At 48.8% G+C, this 17,060-nt stretch overlaps 1 protein-coding gene across 5 annotated transcripts in view; it reads right to left on the reverse strand.

The window, feature by feature from the left end:
• CACNA2D3 (calcium voltage-gated channel auxiliary subunit alpha2delta 3) overlaps nt 1-15,829 on the reverse strand; it is a 900,236-nt gene extending 884,407 nt beyond the window's left edge. For 4 of the 5 annotated variants that reach the window (XM_059879667.1, XM_059879666.1, XM_059879665.1 and 1 more), the window contains exons 1-2: nt 15,595-15,829; nt 14,842-14,923 (exon numbers count right to left, since the gene is read on the reverse strand). In XM_059879667.1, coding sequence (XP_059735650.1) covers nt 14,842-14,923; nt 15,595-15,716 — 204 coding nt within the window. In that variant the 5' untranslated portion in view covers nt 15,717-15,829. The remainder of the gene's footprint in view (nt 1-14,841; nt 14,924-15,594) is intronic. The other variant, NM_001206751.2, reaches the window with a different exon arrangement.
• Nucleotides 15,830-17,060: the final 1,231 nt, after the last annotated feature.

Consider the following 17,060-nt stretch of genomic DNA (forward strand, 5'->3'; position numbering starts at 1 on the left):
GACTCTTCAGGAACCTCAAAATGCCATACTGTTGGGCCTGATACTGGGAGGAGGCGGGGCTGGAGCTAAACATCCCCCCATTAAATCCATATCATTTAGTTCTCTCCTCCCAGCCAGATGCTCCAGCTCAGCTCAGAGGGGCTGTGCTGGGTGCAGATTCTCAGCATGTCCAGGGGCCAGGCAGGAGGAAGAGAAGGGACAACTGAGCTGGCACGATACCAATGCAAATCACCTAAGCTTGCTTTCTGGCTTCTCACAAGGTCTCATCCTGGTGGAGGTGCTGGAAGGAGCCTATGCAGAGAGGCCACCCAGGAGCGGGGAGCGCTGCACCGTGGATGCTGCAGCGTATGAAGACGCAGCTCCCGAACGCCTGCAATGCGCAGACTCAGAAACACTGTCCCCAGGATGTACAAAATAACCAAACAAAATACCCAAACACTCGTAAAACAAAAGGAAAGTGCGCAGGGAGGTGACATGCTCAGCAAGCACCGTGCAGCATCTTGAGGCCAGCAGGGCCCCGAAGCAGGCCAGGTAATGACCCCACGCGAAGGTGAAATTCAGGGAGGAAAATTAAAATTCACACTTCTCCCTACTGTCACCAGGAACGTGGCGTTGGAGCACTTCGTGGAATTAGCTGCAGCAGCTTCCTAATTGCCTTTGCCGAGTTGCCGCCCCCAGGTTGATGGCGGCGGCTGCGGCGGCCCCATCAGTCTCGCTTGGTGCTCCTCCGGCACTGCGGTGCTCCTGCCGCAGCTGCTCAGCTTGGCGCTGCGGAGGCGCAGCCGGGACCCCTCTGCTGGGCTGGGAGGCTTCAGAGTGGGGAGACTCGGCCATGTTTTCAGAGGGCTGATGGAGATGGGCTGGGATGCTCCCCAAGGAGAAGAGAGAGGGTCGTGGGCTGGAAGTGAGGACCAGCTGGCTGGAAGGTCTGGCAGTTCCTGCTGGCACCAAGCAGGCTGTGGGCAAGGGACCCATCCCCAGGGCTTCAGGGTTGGAGAGCTGGAGCTGGGAGGCAGCCCTGACTTTTTGCAGCATCTGCACCTGATGATAGGGGCTCAGAAAACCCAGTGTTGGAGGGTAATACAGAAAGGAATGTGAAGGACCTTGTTTTAATCTGTGCTCAAGAGCACTGTTCCCATCACTGGCGAGTGAGCACCAGGAAAAGTCTCCTTTGTTTATCTGCACATTCATGCATTCCACAAACAGCCCCTGAAGCCCACCCCAAAGGCAGCTCTGCACTAAGTGCCAAAGGAAGACCCTCTCCCATCAGAGAGAAGGAGCCTGCCCTGGGAGATTTCAGGTCCAGCTTACCTGCCTCCTTCTTCACATCCCCACCCCCACTGAAAGAGATGAGGGTCCTCAGGATATCTCACTTCCCCAGAACTGCCTGGGCTCGGACAGATCCGCCAGACTCTTTCCATGCAAAATACAACTGCCCTATGGGCCCAAGGGCTGGAGCCTTCAAGTTAGCTGTCAATCATGCAGAAAAACATGCATGATTCTCTTTTCAGGAGAGAAAAAGAAAAAGAAGCTCCAACAAATATCCAGGAAAGACAGAAAAAGAGTGGGGATGACAAAAAACGGGAAGCTAACATTTACTGGGCACCTTCCAGATGTCGAGTTCTGTGCTTAGACTGTTACCACATATTGACAATGCTCACCATGATCCCATTTTACAAATAAGGAACCGGAGGCCCAGAAGTGAAACTCACTAGAGCCAGGCTGGATCTCAAAGTCAGATCCATCACGTATTAATACCCAAGTCCCAGACAGAGCCCAACCTGGCTCTTCCACAGCATGGGATATACACAAAGGAAAATTTAGCCAAATTCAATGAGATTCTCAAAACGGCTTCTTAAGAGTCAGCCCTCAAGAGGGGAGGGCTGGCTGACCCTCAAAAGAAATCAAAAGACAAGCAATATTGTTTTAGTACAAAAAAAATGGAAAAGTATAGAAACCTAGAGGGTGGACTGGGCTCACCCCTCTTTCCAGCTCCTTTTTCATTCTGTATTATGAAAGCAGATGACAGTTCACCAAAAAGACTAAGAATTCTGTTGGGGAAAGGATTAAGAGCATAGAAGAAATTGCCACCAACCACCTTGATGAGTCACTAGAAGGCCAAGTCCAAAGCATGGGGAACATTTCGTCCTGGGAGTACCCAGATGTCCCTCCTCAGACCCCACCCCAAGCCAGACAGCTGAACAGGACTCAGAAGACACAGTTCCATGCCTGTCTTGGTCACCTGGAGCTGGGCATTCTTGGACCAAGGAATATTCTCTGTTTTGGTTTCTGCATCTCTAACCCAGAGATGATGACAGAACCAAACACAGGAGTGGTTGTGAGAAATTAAATGAAACCATACAAATAAAGCACATGGAACCACATGCAAACTACCTGCAGCATTATTATGATTACTGCCTCAGAAGACCTTGTGGGGCTCAGTGGTGGGCAGCTCTGGCAGAAGGACTGCCAAGTGGCCTGATATAGTTTCCCCCCTCCGTGCACAAACTACTGTTTTCAGCAGCCAACCTGCCCTGATACGTGGAAGCAGCTCCTGAATAAAAATAATAACAACAGCAGCAGGCGCCCACCTTTTGTAAATATTTCCTCTGAGCCACTTATTGTCAACCATCCTGTGCGCATCTTCTCACTTGCATCTGTCATCACCACCCTAGAAGGTAGTACCATTGTGCCCATTTAACAGATAAGAACACTGAGGTTCAGCAACTGACTTGTCAGGGGTCTGAGACTAGTCAGCAGTAGCACTGGACTCTACCCTGAGGAGGTGGGTCTCAGATCCAGACTTCTACCTGTACACCGTTCTGCCTTCCCTAGACCAACTGCCTCACTTTAAAATAAAATGTAAAAAATCCATAATCCTCTAATTTCTTTCTCAGTTTATATATTTTTCATATCACTCATAAAGCATTTGTTTCATGCAAAAGTAACTGAAAATCTTGTTGTTTAAATAGGAATTCCAACTATGTTTCCATAATTCTGAAATTCCTGTTCCAGGAAATGTGTCTTGCTGGTTTTTTTCAATAGATTAGTGAGCTGTGAGCCCTTTACTGAGAGGATTACATCTTACTGTGGGGTGACCAGATGATTCCTGATGTTCTGAAATACTGGAACCTGGCTACAGACCCTGGAATTTGAAAGTAGTTACTAGTCTTTAACAAAGGGAAGACAGCCTGTGTATATCAAAACATGCCAACACATACACACACACACACACACACATCTTTTACTGGTTGCCTGACGATGATTCCTTCAACGTGTGCCCCCAAAAGCACAGCTTTCTGAGAGAGGCCCAGGCCAACATCAAAAAGAAATAACATTCGAACTTGAGCTTGAGGGTCCCAGAAATCAAACAATCACCGCTGACATGACTGCATGCGTGCGTGTTCAGTCGTGTCCGACTCTTTGTGACCCCAAGCACTGTAGTCAGGCTCCTCTGCCCATGGAATTTTAGGGACAATGCTTGTCTATTCTTTAGGCAAGAATATTGGAGTGGGTTGTCGTTTCCTACTCCAGGGGATCCTTCTGACCCAGAGATTAGACCTGAGTCTCTTGCGTCTCCTCATTGGCAGGCAGCTTCTTTACCTCTCAGCCACCTGGGAAGCCCCTTCATTGATGTCAAGTGGGGCACAAACCTCTGCTCACTGAGCTGTTTGGACATGCTGCAGTATATTGAGTTAATGGAAATTTCACTGATGATGGAAACGGGTAGGAGTAAAGCCGTATGTTACGACTCGTAGCCAAAGATTACCTACCTCCAACGGGTTTACTGCCCCCCACACCTATTGTTCTTCTAACACTATTTCTCCGCCTCTGCCTTGACAAAACACAATGGAAACGGTATTTCGGATGGCGCAGGTACAAAGAGCCAAACGCCTGCCCCGTGTCTCTCTCACTTTGCTTTGCAAATTACAGTACACAGGGATTACAAGAACAAAAGTGACTTCCACAACTGCCCACCTGTTCTGTACAAGGGATGGGATGGGAAGAATTAGGAAAAGAAAGCAAAAAAAAAAAAACCAATCCACCTCCATGGAAACATAATGAATACATCTGTTTGCCTTTGTGTCCCTGTCAGATTAAATGTGCAAGACATATATGGCCTTAATCCTATGAACTCATTGTGGGATCAAAGTGACTAAAATTCCAGAAGTTTCTCTTGCTCTTCATTAATAACGAAGTAGAAACCATAAGTGAGCGTGGCCCCGAGAACTAAGGCTTCCCAGGTGCCACATACTGTTCAAAGCTACGTCATCTATGTTCTACCATCTGGCCCTCCCCCAAATCCTATGATACAGGAGCTTTTATTGTTAAGGTCTAGAGAGATAAAGTTAGTGACTGACAGAGTGGAATTCAAACCAAGGCCCAGAGAGATAAAGTTAGTGACTGACAGAGTGGAATTCAATACAAAGCGCATGCTTTGGAAAAAAAAAAAAAACTCTTCAGGGTCTTCCCTGGTGGTCCAGTGGTTAAGAGTCTGCTTGCCAATCCAGGGGACACAGGTTCAACCCCTGGTCCAGGAGGATCCTACATGTCGTGTCGCAGCTGAGCCCGTGTGCCACAACTACTGAGCCTGTGTGCCCTAGGGCTTGTGCTCCGAAACGAGATGCCACCACCGTCAGAAGCTCACGCGCCACAAGCAGAGAAAGCCAGGTGCAGCAACAAAGATCCAGTGCAGCCAAAAGTTAAAATTAACAAAATTTTAAAAATAAATAAAGGTTTTTTAAAAATCTCCTTTCAGCTGTGCATGGCTCACCACAATAGAAATCTAGACCCTGCTTATTTAACTTATATGCAGAGTACATCATATGAAATGCCAGCCTGGATGAAGCACAAACTGGAATCAAGATTTCCGGGAGATATATCAATAACCTCAGATATGCCGATGACACCACCCTTATGGCAGAAAGTGAAGAGGCACTAAACAACCTCCTGATGAAGGTGAAAGAAGAGAGTGAAAAAGCTGGTTTAAAACATTAAAAAAGACTAAGATCATGGTATCCAGTCCCATCACTTCATGGCAAATAGATGGGAAAACAATGGAAACACTGACAGACTTTATTTTATTGGGCTCCAAAATCACTGTGGATAGTGACTGCAGTCATGAAATTAAAAGACACTTGCTCCTTGCAAGAAAAGCTATGACACCGTATTAAAAAGCAGAGACATTACTTTGCCAACAAAAGTCCAGCTAGTATGGTTTTTCCAGTAGTCAGGTATAGATGTGAGAGCTGGACCATAAAGAAAGCTGAGTGCCGAAGAATCGTTGCTTTTGAACTGTGGCGTTGGAGAAGACTCTTGAGATTTCCTTGGACAGCAAAGAGGTCAAACCAGTCAATCGTAAAGGAAATCAACCCTGAATATCACTGGAAGGACTGATGCTGAAGCTCCAATACTTTTGCCACCTGTTGTGAAGAGCCGGCTCATTGGAAAAGACCCTGATGCCGGGAAAGATTGAAGGGAGGAATAGAAGGGGACAACAGAGGATGAGATGGTCGGATGGCATGAGCCTGAACAAACTCTGGGAGATGGTGAAGGACAGGGAGGCCTGGAGTGCTGCAGTCCGCGGGGTCACAAAGAGTCAGACACGACTGAGCAACTAAACAACAGATTCTTTCCTGGAAGCCCAGAATTTCGAAGAAGGAAATGCAAGGTCAAGTTTATAACATTGGGGGGCTGAGGGGGGTGCGGTTCTAAACCTTGGTGGTATTTCCAAGGGCAAATTTTACCACTGATTCCATTTTAACACACAACACTAAAGTCTCGGGAAAAGGAATCAAACCATCAGGTGTGAGAAACAGACCCTCAGGAGACAAACTCAGGGACCTGAGCAAACAGATAAAGAGCAGGTTTGACTTTTGGAGGAAAACGTGATGGGAAATGCTCCCTACTTTTTGCCGAATGGCTGAGGCCTTGTGCCTTAGCCGAGACTGAATCGTGCTCAGGAGCTCCGCAAGGTTATTCTTTTCCTTGGCAGCTCTGGTTGAGCAGGTAAGGTACTCAACAGCCCCACTTCTGCCCTGGCAGCCAGGGGCCCTCCAGTCAACCTGTCCTGTCTCCCTTAGGAACCATTCTTGGCCCTATGGCACAAGCTCCCATGGAATGAGGGAAGTCCTTCCCCAACTCGTGGGGGCCCATCGCCCACAAAGTCAGTCTTTGCTGCCAACAGAAAATCTCCTGAAATCCCACCCGAGGAAGCACATCTAGGGGAAAGAAACCAGAGAGGCCTCCAGCATCCCACCCATCCGGCCCTTCTCATCCTGCTGAGGTCCTGACGACCCCACTGAAGCAGGTGCTGAGGCCGGAGCAGCCCACATAGGTGACACACACTGCAGAGAAAAGTCAAAGGCTTGGGGGTCAGAACACTCCCATCTGAGTCCAGCCCCACCACGTGGCAAGCACTCCATCTCCCTGAGCTGCAAGCCACTGGTGACAGGTAGAAAACAGGCCACCTCCCAGTGCAACTAAAGACCCCAGCAGACACTTTGCATTATCTACTTTAATACAAAGAATGCTTGGCTCATTAAACTCTCCCCCAAAAAGTCCATTTCCTTCCTGTCCAGTCCCACTGAACAGTCTGTTCTCCTGAGCCAGTTAGAATCTTGGTAGAATTTAAGAAGCCTCCAGTGCAGTCAGACTCTGTGGTTCCATCAGTCCCGGGTACCAGTGGTTTGGGGGTGATTTTCTAAACTATATGGCCCTTCCTCAATTGATCCACCACCTTCACAGCAGGGCAAGCCAGGAAGGGGGTACCAGGAAGCCCCTGAGGTAGTTCTTCAACCCCAGTGTCTCATGTGGGCATCACCCCGACTCTAGGAGAAAGTGAGCCGGCTTTCTCGGCTGGGTCTGGGCAGAGGCTGGGTCCACTGTGGTCTCCTCCTCCCGCTCTGCAGTGCCTGGCTCCTCAGGCTTCTCCTGTCAGGCGCCAGGTGGGACCACCGTCCTCCCTGTCGGCACCTGGCACCCACTGCCCCCTTCAGGCACTTGTTCATTTGCGTCTATGGAGCTGGCCCCACAGATGCTCAATGACGGTTATCTGAAGAGCTCGTCTCTGTCTCACGCCACCAATAACGACTTCCACAGCTCAATCGCGGAAAGCTTCTACGTGCCAGGCACCGTGCTAAGTGCTTTACGCCTTTTATTTTATTTAATGTTCATCACAGCCTGTAAAGTAGAAGATCCTGGCCTCCTCTCACATTGGAGGGAGCAGGTTCAGAAGCGTCATGCTGCAAGGTGACCCAGCTAGGAAACGGCAGATCTGGGACTCAACGCCAAGTCCATCTGATGCCAAACCCTGTCCTCTCAGCTGTTTTCTTGGGTTCTAATTGTTTTCGAAGTAATTTCCCAGATGTTATCTCATTTAATCCTCCAAAACACCCACAAAGTAGGGTAACGCAGGTATTACTCACATTGTTTTCAAACAGGAAGGGGGGATGAGAAAAGGTCACACAAAGACAAGAGAACACAGCAGCACTGCGGCCAGGCAAGCAGACTCCGGAAGCCCAGCTGGGTCACCTGGGGGCAGCTGCTTCGTTTCCACAAGCCTCAACTTCCAAATCTGAAAAATGGGGTGACTGGTAGTGCCTGAGTCATCAGGTAGCTGAGAGAATCCAGTGGGATGACACGTCAGGTGTTTATCTCGTACCTGGAATGTAGGAACTCCTGAGGGAATGCTACCTGTTCTTACTATCAGATTAGACCGTTTGCTCAAGGCCACTCAGGAAATACCTACAGAAAAGACAAGAAGACAAACATCACAGCTTTTAGACTCCTAAGCCAGTGACCTTTTTCTATGCTTTAACAGCACTGCAGCTTCCAAGATGTATGTCTCTGAAAACGCTCCAAGCTCTGCACCTATTACAATGATGAAAAAAGATGGGCAAAGGACGCCTCCCCAGCTGACTGTGGCCAGAACATCAAAATAGAATGAGAGGATGAGCTACCCAGCAGGGAAAAGAAAAAGCCAAAATGAGCACGACCTGTCCTGCAGGGAGCTTCACCCGAGTTCCAATGGGCCCCCTCCTTGCTGTGATGCCCGGCTATCATCATCTTGAAATTCTTCATAACTTTTTAACAAATGGAACTACATTTTGCTTTCCCACTGGGTCCCACAAATTATGTCAGTGGTCCCCAACCTATCTGGCACCAGGGACCCTTTTCATGAAAGACCATTTTTCCATGGGAATGGGGATGGGGTGGATGGTTTGGGGATGATTCGAGTGCATTACATTTATCGTGCATTTTATTTCTAGTATTATTACATCAGCTCATCTCAGATCATCAGGCACGAGATCCCGGAGATTAGGGACCCCTGATGTAGCTGGTCCTGGTCTCAGCAGGTCCTCCACTGCAGCTGCCTATAATGTCTCAGATGCCGGACAAACCTGAGCCTGGCGGACTGGATCATTTGGCTCTGTCCTAACACCCCAGTTCACCCCCTCAAGCCGCACTTGCTAGCAGCCCAAGAGGACAAGGACAACTTTCCCCATCAGCAGGCAACATCTGGCACATTCTGTGATGAGCAGCCTCCGTTTCTACTGGCATGCGTGCACATGCATGCACAAACTTAATAAGTGGTAAGGACATGTACCAGCACCAAATATCATCTGGCAGTTGCTTCACTCAAAATGAATAACCAGAAGTCTGGTCTGCGAACCCACAGCCATACATTAACCATGTCCAACTTGCCTGTCCGGATTGTTTACGTGGTAATAGCTCCCTTAACCTTGGGAGGGTACTGTTTTCCAATACTGGATGCCAAGATAAATACACGGCAGGGCACAAAGTGAAGAAAGAGGCATCTATTTCTTGTCAAGAGATAATGCTCTCCTTTCCAATATGGCCTTGAACTGCCCATTAATAGGTGGCTACTGAGTTGTTTATTTCCATAATCTTGAAGTGGGATAACTGAGAAGCTCAGCAGCATCTAACCATGATAAACCTTATATGTAATGCCTTATTTAAACAGCCTTGGAATGAGCACCCAACAAGTGTTATACCATTTGTTAAATACACCCTGCACCCTTTGCAAAGTTATGCCTGTAAAATGACTTTCTCCTGAAAAGTAGACACGCTGGCTACACAGAGAAATCCCTTAAAATACATCAGCTGAGCAGATGCCTCACCTGCAGAGGGTGAGCTGAGGTCCAGGTCGGACTGTCAGGAAAAAGTCTCTGAGGCTGGCTTCGCATTTCAGGGACCACCAGCTAAATGTGCTGGCTACTAAATACTCAGGGAAATCAAGCATCCTCCCCTTCTTCTCCATGTTCTTCTCTTGAAGGAGAAGTTCACTTTTGCTTAATGGACCAGAGAGGGCTGATGAAGATTCTATCGATATTGCCAGGATCCTGACATGAGGAACTTTCCCTCTCGCTCCATGATACACAAAAGCCTCACTGCAGCCACTGGAGATGAAGCAAAGGCCATTATGTCTCTTGTATAAAAATCACACTAAAAGAGTAGTGGGGGAGGGGGACTCTCATACGCTAATTCATAGGCTGGCATTTTCGATATCTATTTCATTTTTTCTCAGTCTCGGCCATAGCAAATCTCTAAGTCCAATCAGAGTGTCCCAGGGAACATGCAAGCTGTGAAAAGTCTCTGTCTGGAGGACACTGTGGATCTCAGTTTGGGAGGCTGTTTTGACAAGCACTGTGACTGCAAAAGATGGGGACCCCTGAAATAAGCACCGCTCACTTCTGACAGAGGCTGTATACTTGGATAAAGAAAAAGCCATGAGTTGGTATCTGTAATGAGAGATCCGGAATAATGACAGTCCAGAAACAAAGGATCCTTGAGAGAATGTACACCTCTTTCTGGAAGCCCGACACAGCAAGTCATTCACTGCTCCAGGTGTGCAGGAGCACTAAACACCTGGCAAGGGCGGATCGATGACAGAAAAACCTGAATCCCCACAGTTGACTTCCACAAATGTGTGCTCCAAAGTGCAGGATGATGAGATAGCCGGCAAGGTCACAGGTGCCCAAGGTACTGTTTCACATTTCTTTTACTTCTGTTCATCCTGATACATGGCTAGTGTGAGTGGGTGATAGTTGCTCAGTCATGCCTGACTCTTTGCAACCCCATGGACTGCAGCCTGCCAGGCGCCTCTGTTCATGGAATTCTCCAGGCAAGATTACTGGAGTAGGTTGCCATTTCCTTCTCCGGATACATGGCTATGTCTTCTTCAAAACTGGAAACGTTATCTGTGCTTGCCCCTGCCAGACAGACTTTATGAGGTGGCTTGGTACTCGTGTGTTTGCCTAAAAGCACATTGGTGTTAGAATAAATAAGACAAGATAAAACTAGCCTGAGAGCACCAGAGAAATTGATCAAATGTAATAACTACATTGGATTAAAAACCTGAAGTTTACCTCCGATGAGAAAACCATGCCTACGTTTTCACCTCCCTTAACTTTGACTAGCAGTTGTAAATCTGAGCAATGCAGGCTGCAGCAGCTCCTAATAAGGGAAAAAGCAAAGCAGAAATATTTCTGGCAGAAAAGAAACTTTGAGAAAAAGAAGGAAAAAAAAGAAAAGAACAAAAGAGGCTCAGACTTAACAAAGTCATACAAAAAGAACTTTATCTGGTCAGCAAGTGACCAAGTATGAGTGTATAAATGCAATAAGATATATACGTGGGTAAGATGCGGGAAATGAATTCTAACTGGTTTAGCCTGCTCTGCTGATGTCCTGGTGATTAAGCTAATGAGACCAATAAACTGCCCTGAAAGACTGAAAACTGTCATTTCCAAGATTTTAAGACTTTGAAAAATAATCTGCCAGGGAGAAGTCCAGTAATTGAAGTGGTGCCATGAATTAAAACGTGGGCAGCATAGGTTGAATGCATTAATCTCGCAGGATGACAAATAACTGTGTTTATTCAACAAAAATGTTCAGCCAAGTAGCGCCTCCCCAGTAAAAGCAATCCATAGTGTCAGGCTTCCTATAGGCAGCACAGCGCTGCTACCTAATTCCTGATAAGTGAATACTCCTATTTAATTATTTAAAAGACCATCGATTTCCACATTGATGAAAAGTCATAATTATCAAAATGGCATAAAGACCCAACCTTTCACTCTGCTGACTCTGTCCTGTGGAAAGAGATATCACATTCATGTATTAAAGCCGCCCTCTCAATAAATAGTTGATAATGCAAAAAACTGGTTATGCATTCCAAGGAGAGCACATTTGATAAATGTGGCACGAGGCGTCCAAGGTAAATGTCAATTCTTTTCTAGCATTAACGGCAGAGACACACAGTACCTGTATTTCTGCTGTGTATTTATCACCATGATTCTGGAAAATGTAATTAGAACCCTTCATTCCCGTGAACATACATTCCCTGAATGCAGAACTACATAGAACGACAAATCCAGCTCCGACCAAATTCTCCCAGAGAGGGACGAAATGAGAATCACACCAGTTTAATACCTTTTATTGTGAATGTTAGGGGTGTGGAGCCCATGCATTTAACAGCCTAGGTTACTGGACCTACTAGAATGCTTCTCACTGAATCCCAAAATAGAAAGGTAATGAAACTGTGCCTCTCCAAGAGAACCCACACAAAGCGCATTCTCTGGGGAAAATGAAGCAAGATAGAGGCAGCTGAATATTGGCATGAATATGTCAAATACGAAAGTTAATTAAAAGTTGAAGTGAATGGAAACCCCTGCAGTATCTGCCAGCTAAAGAGGGCAGGACACAGGCACACAGCCGCATGAGAGCTTCGCTTTCAGGCGCCCAAGGTCCTCTAACAACCAGAAAAACCTCTCAAAATTGACTCCAACTCCAACATTCAAGTCCCACGTTCTTCCATTCTGCGTTGGAAACAGTCTACTTTGCTAAAAAGCAGATTCTTTTTTTAATACAATCAAAAATATCCTCTTTATAAAGAACTAATAGATTGCTATTCCTGCACTAGGCAAAGAAAACAAAAAGAGAAAAAATAGGAAGTCTGGCAGTGGATATCAGATACATTATTGTAAGCTAACACCATGGTAATGAACAAAGAGACAACTAATTAAATATTCTCCTTTCTAAATCCATGACAATGAGGCACATTATTAAATACCTATATTTACATTGATAAAATCAGTGATAATACTGCTATCTTGAATTATATTATCTAAAAAAAACCTGTTACCCTATTACGAAAATGGCAGTTTTCCCAGTCTCCAAACCCCTTAAAATAGGTGGCCTATTATTATTGAACTTACATTCACAATAACTATTTTGCAAAGTTTTTGCCTTGGTTCAAAAATTAATAAACTTCCATTCTAAAATGAACACCTTACATCAATTCATAACATTAAATGTCAATTAGAAAAATCACATAGAGTACATAGAATTGTTCAGTGGTATACAATATACCTTACTTAACTGAAATCAAGTTTAAATGTCTATGCCTTAAAAGTATAATTACAATCTATCATGCAACACCCTTGAGTCCTCTTACTGCAGTGTTAATGTATTGTTCAATCAAGTTTCCAAATTCGTTTCGAGAATAACTTAAGTGTCAAAGATGCAATGATGTGACAGAAGGGTACAGAAAGTTTTGACTCAGAGTAGTAATGTCTCATGCAAATGGCCAGAAACTTAAAAAGAAGAGAAAGGCAACTGTCTGCTTGCTTTTCCAAATGATGCTACACCTCCCCACACTCTGAGCACCTCGCATCTTTTCTCATTCATACTCTGAGCTCTCTAAATCAGTCTTCTTTGTTGATTATAAAGATACAATCATATTGAAGGGCAACGGGCCAAGACAGCCCAAAGATATCTCCCCAAGTTGTCTACCACACCCTGCTCCATGGAAGTCCTTGCCTAGCCAGAGAAAGCCATGAGTATTGGAGGGCGTCATGGTCGGTGATTGCAATCCAGAGCAGAAGAAATGCCCACCTCAGCACCTAATGCCCAGCAACACCTCACCTTCCCCTTGGTATCAGATTACAGAATGCCAGGCAACAGTAAGAAATGACAACAAAGACATAAACAGCTGGAAATAATTACCTAATTGTCCAGCTGTAAACATGACAAAAGCAAAGTAAGGCTTGTGAATGCAGTATCAGAAAGGATGCTGATGAGAAGGTAAGAGAAGGATTTTAGCTTTCTCCAATTTGCTGTCAGAGAGTAGCCAATAATATGCTTGGCTGAAGGGATTTTGGGTGGTGTGTGTGTGTGTGAACTTCAGAGAGAAGGAAAAAATATATTTCATGGGCTCCTACAAAATATGAGTATAAGATATGTAAGCACAATAAAAAAAAAAGTGCTCACAGGCTCTGAGGAGATACTTTCAGAGTTGCTATAACTAAACTACAACAGGCAGATGAAAAATATTTCTTTAAAGTTATACAAAATATCCTCTTTTTAAAAGCATAAGCTAAATACACAGGCAATGCAATAGGCCAGAACTCTTCACATAAAACATCTGACACACAGGCAAAATGCCAAAGCAGGGTACAGACTGGTCCAGATTAAAAGAACACAAGCAAAAGAAGCGACTCCTATAAACTGAGAGGCAGGTCACAGGTATGTGAATTATCATTGTCCATAAAGGCACATCATAACCTCAAGCTTTTATCAACTGCCTATAATTCAACGAACTCCGTCCCCAGATAACAGTTGAGAAAACAGTCTTTCCAAGGTTTCAGAGAATATGGCTACTGGCAGTTTTTAAGCCAGGCTAACCTCTGTCATTCCATTGTGGGATGATGTTTCATTACAATATTTAGATTCCATGTGACAAACTGTTTCATACAATGTCCCCAAAAACGCTACTCTCTACAGCAGAATGCCATAAATAAAATACGTACTTGGTTACCAGGCAGCATGCATGATACATATGTTACATTGGCCCAAAAAGCACAGCTTTAAATGCTTAAAAGTTAACTTAACAATTTAAGCTGTTTGTACCCATTTTCAGAGAATTACCCCTAAATGCCAATTTTATTTTCTATCTTTGAGAGAATTCTTGGATTAACCCTATTGATTTGTTAACTTGAAATTCTTTTTTATCTCCTCTAATCTCTCCTCCCCAGCCTATTTCCCCTTGCCCCCTTTTTTCCCCTTGGAGGGGAGTGCAAAGGACTATATATCTCACAGTGTAATTTTAAGCATAATGCTGCCTGTTTGAATTAAAATTGATGCAGCTTCTGATAAAAGCCTAATAATCAATTCTCCATTCTCATTACTCTCCAGAATATATGGACGCGGACCAACGTCTTAAGTTTGTGGACTACTCTCATAGGTTATTACCCAGCAGTGCAGCTGAGTGGAAAGATAACCACATTCATTCTCCTTATCTGTAATGATGTAATGCATGCTAGCCCTGGGTCTAGATGATTGGGGAATAATGGGATTGTACAACTGCAGGGATGACAAACAATAGTGCAGCGTCTTTCTCTGATACACTGAACCCCAGCCTGCAGCGTGGGCAAGGTGAAAGGCATCATAACATGGGCACTGACGCTGCCCCTTGCACGAAGTTAGCGTTTTTTGACCAGAGGAGCATCTGCTCTCACACTGAAACAGCAATCCCGACACTGAGAGGAGAGCCATGCAAAAAACACTCAGTTTCCGAGCCTCGGCCAGGACAGTGCCACTGAGTATCCTGCTTTTCTTTGTGTATCGAATCGAGTGTCATCTAAAAATAACCGGTTGGTAGGGAGAAGTCACCGGCACAATATATTGCCAAGAAACCGGGGGATCAGAGACACCTCTGATAACTGATGCTGCTCTGGGTTCACGTTTGTTTGGAAAACTAAATCTGCCTCCATTTTCTGTGCTGGAAAAAATCATCGCTTCCTGCCACCACAGAAACCTTACCTTTTGCAGAAGCTGGGAGCCGGAGTACTTCGCGGCAATAGATTTTATCTCTCCACCAAAAGCAGAGGCCCAGAGCTTCACCCTAGAGGGAGAAAGGGCACAGGAACAAATGTAACACCGTGTCACAGTCAACACGCACGCACACGCACACACGGGGACTGTGGCTGAAGGAGCCGGGAGGTATAACATCGGAGGAAAAAAAAAAAAGAAAAAGCGCCTTGGTAGAAACTGCCAGCACCAAACTGCAGAGCGCACCGCGGGAGGGGGCTCGAGGGGGGGTCACATAGTTCAAAATGCGCAAAGTGCCCCCAGTCTCTCTGGAAAGATCACTAAATTTTATTTCAATCATTGCCTGAGAACTTGACCACCCAAACGGGGCATCACCTGGCAAAGATTAGTCGGAAGAAATTCACCCGCCCTCCCCCGCCCCGCAAAGAAGTGAGACGGCAAGATAGCAAAGAGCCCGGTAAATAAACGGCCCATGGAAGTTGGATGCGGTAAACAGGCTTCAAAGTTCGTGCTGTCACTGGCGGTGAGCCTCTCCTGGTCTCACTCGCCAGCCCGGGGAGGGGGCGAGGGACTCCCACCCCAGCCTGGCCGCCCCACGCGGGTGCGGGCCGGCAGGTGCGAGAGACGAGGCCGACGACCGCGGCAGGTCCTGTCCGGCCGCACCTGCAGGAGCCCAAACTTGGGCACAGCGGGTCGCGGGCGGCCGGAATCCCCTCCCGGGGCGGTGCAGGACCCCGCACTTACACGGAGAGAGGGATCTGCTGCTCCGAGCGCACCACGTCCCCCAGCGCGGCGTAGAGAAGCGCGGCGGTCAGGAGCGCCCAGGGCCCCCGGGACGCGCGGCGCTGCCAGCCCAGTCCGGCCATGCTGGGCTCCCTCCGACGCGCCGGCAGCAGCGACAGAAGCGGCCGTGGGGAGCTGCGCCGAGCGGGCGGTGGGCGAGCGCGCTGGGCTGCCTGCTCCGCGCCGCCCCGCCTGCCTCTCGCGCGCCGGGCGCACTTGGGGAGCAGAAAAAGGAGCGGGGCGGGGGGGTGCGGGGGGGGCGGAGGGCGGAGAGGAGGAGGGAGTGGGGAGAGGTGGAGAGGGAGGTAGGCGGGGGAGGAGGCAGGGAGACGCGCCTCTCGCAGCGGCGGCCGCCCGGCCCCGCCTCGGCGGCCCCGGGAGTCCGGCGGGCCGCGGCGGGAGGGCGGGAGGCGCCGCGCGGGCGGGGACTTGCAAACTCGCGTGTCCTTGGCCGCGGCGGAGCGCGCCCTGCCCCGCCCGGCCCACTGCGGCCGCCGAGTTCTCCACAACTCCGCAGTCCGCCGCCGCGGGCGCCACTCTCGGGCTGACCCCCGGCCGGACCCAGTGACCCTGCGCCCCGAGCTGGCTGGAGATGCGGGTGGGTGCGGGGGGAGGCAGGCTGGAGGACCCTGGCTGGGTCACAGGGTGCTGAGGAGCGCAGAGGTGGCGCGACCCCCGGCCCCGCCGCGCAGTTTTCCGGCGGGCAAGGGGTGCGAGGAAGAGGCCAAAGTCTGAAGAAGAGGCCGGGGCTCGCGGCGGAGTACTGGGTCGCGCGGGGTGGAGTGCGATGGGGATGGCAGGGGTATGACAGCGGGGCTCGGCGGTCAGGCGCGGGCACTGCTGCGTGGCCGCCTGCAGCCGCTCCTCCGGTCGCGGCGCCGACCAGGGAAGGCGCGGAGGGCGGCGCTGCCGGCGCGGCGCGGGCTCACGAGCGCGGGGCTCCGGGTTTCGGGCCGCAGCTGGGCCGGCTCGGCGCGCCCGAGCCCGGGCCGGGCTCTGACCCGCGGAGGCCCGGGGTCCGCGCAACTGCAGCGGCCGGCGGGGCGGGGAGGGGCGGCACTGCGGCTCCGGGTCCATCCTGACTGGCGGACTCCCTGGATTTCGGGAATGAGGGAGTCCTCCGAGGCTCGGGGATTCACCGTCTCCCCACTCGGACCCCCACCCGCTGGGTGGAAGGCGCGGTCGCGCGGGCGGAGGCAGGAAGTCGGGGAAGCCCCGGGCGCCTGAGGAACCAGGCTTCCCCGCGGCCTCTCCCGCCGCCGCCCCCAGCCCGGCACCCGTCTCTCGGAGCCCCGGCTCCGGCTAGAGGTCTGGGTGTGTGACTGGGAACTTTGTGGAGCCCTCGCGCCAACCGGCAGTCGAGACCGACCCGAGCTGGGCTGAGTCATCCTTGACTCGCCGAGCGCAACTCGACTGACCCCAGGCAA

The sequence above is a fragment of the Bos taurus genome, chromosome 22 (genome assembly GCF_002263795.3).
Source record: "Bos taurus isolate L1 Dominette 01449 registration number 42190680 breed Hereford chromosome 22, ARS-UCD2.0, whole genome shotgun sequence".
NCBI lineage: Eukaryota > Metazoa > Chordata > Mammalia > Artiodactyla > Bovidae > Bos > Bos taurus.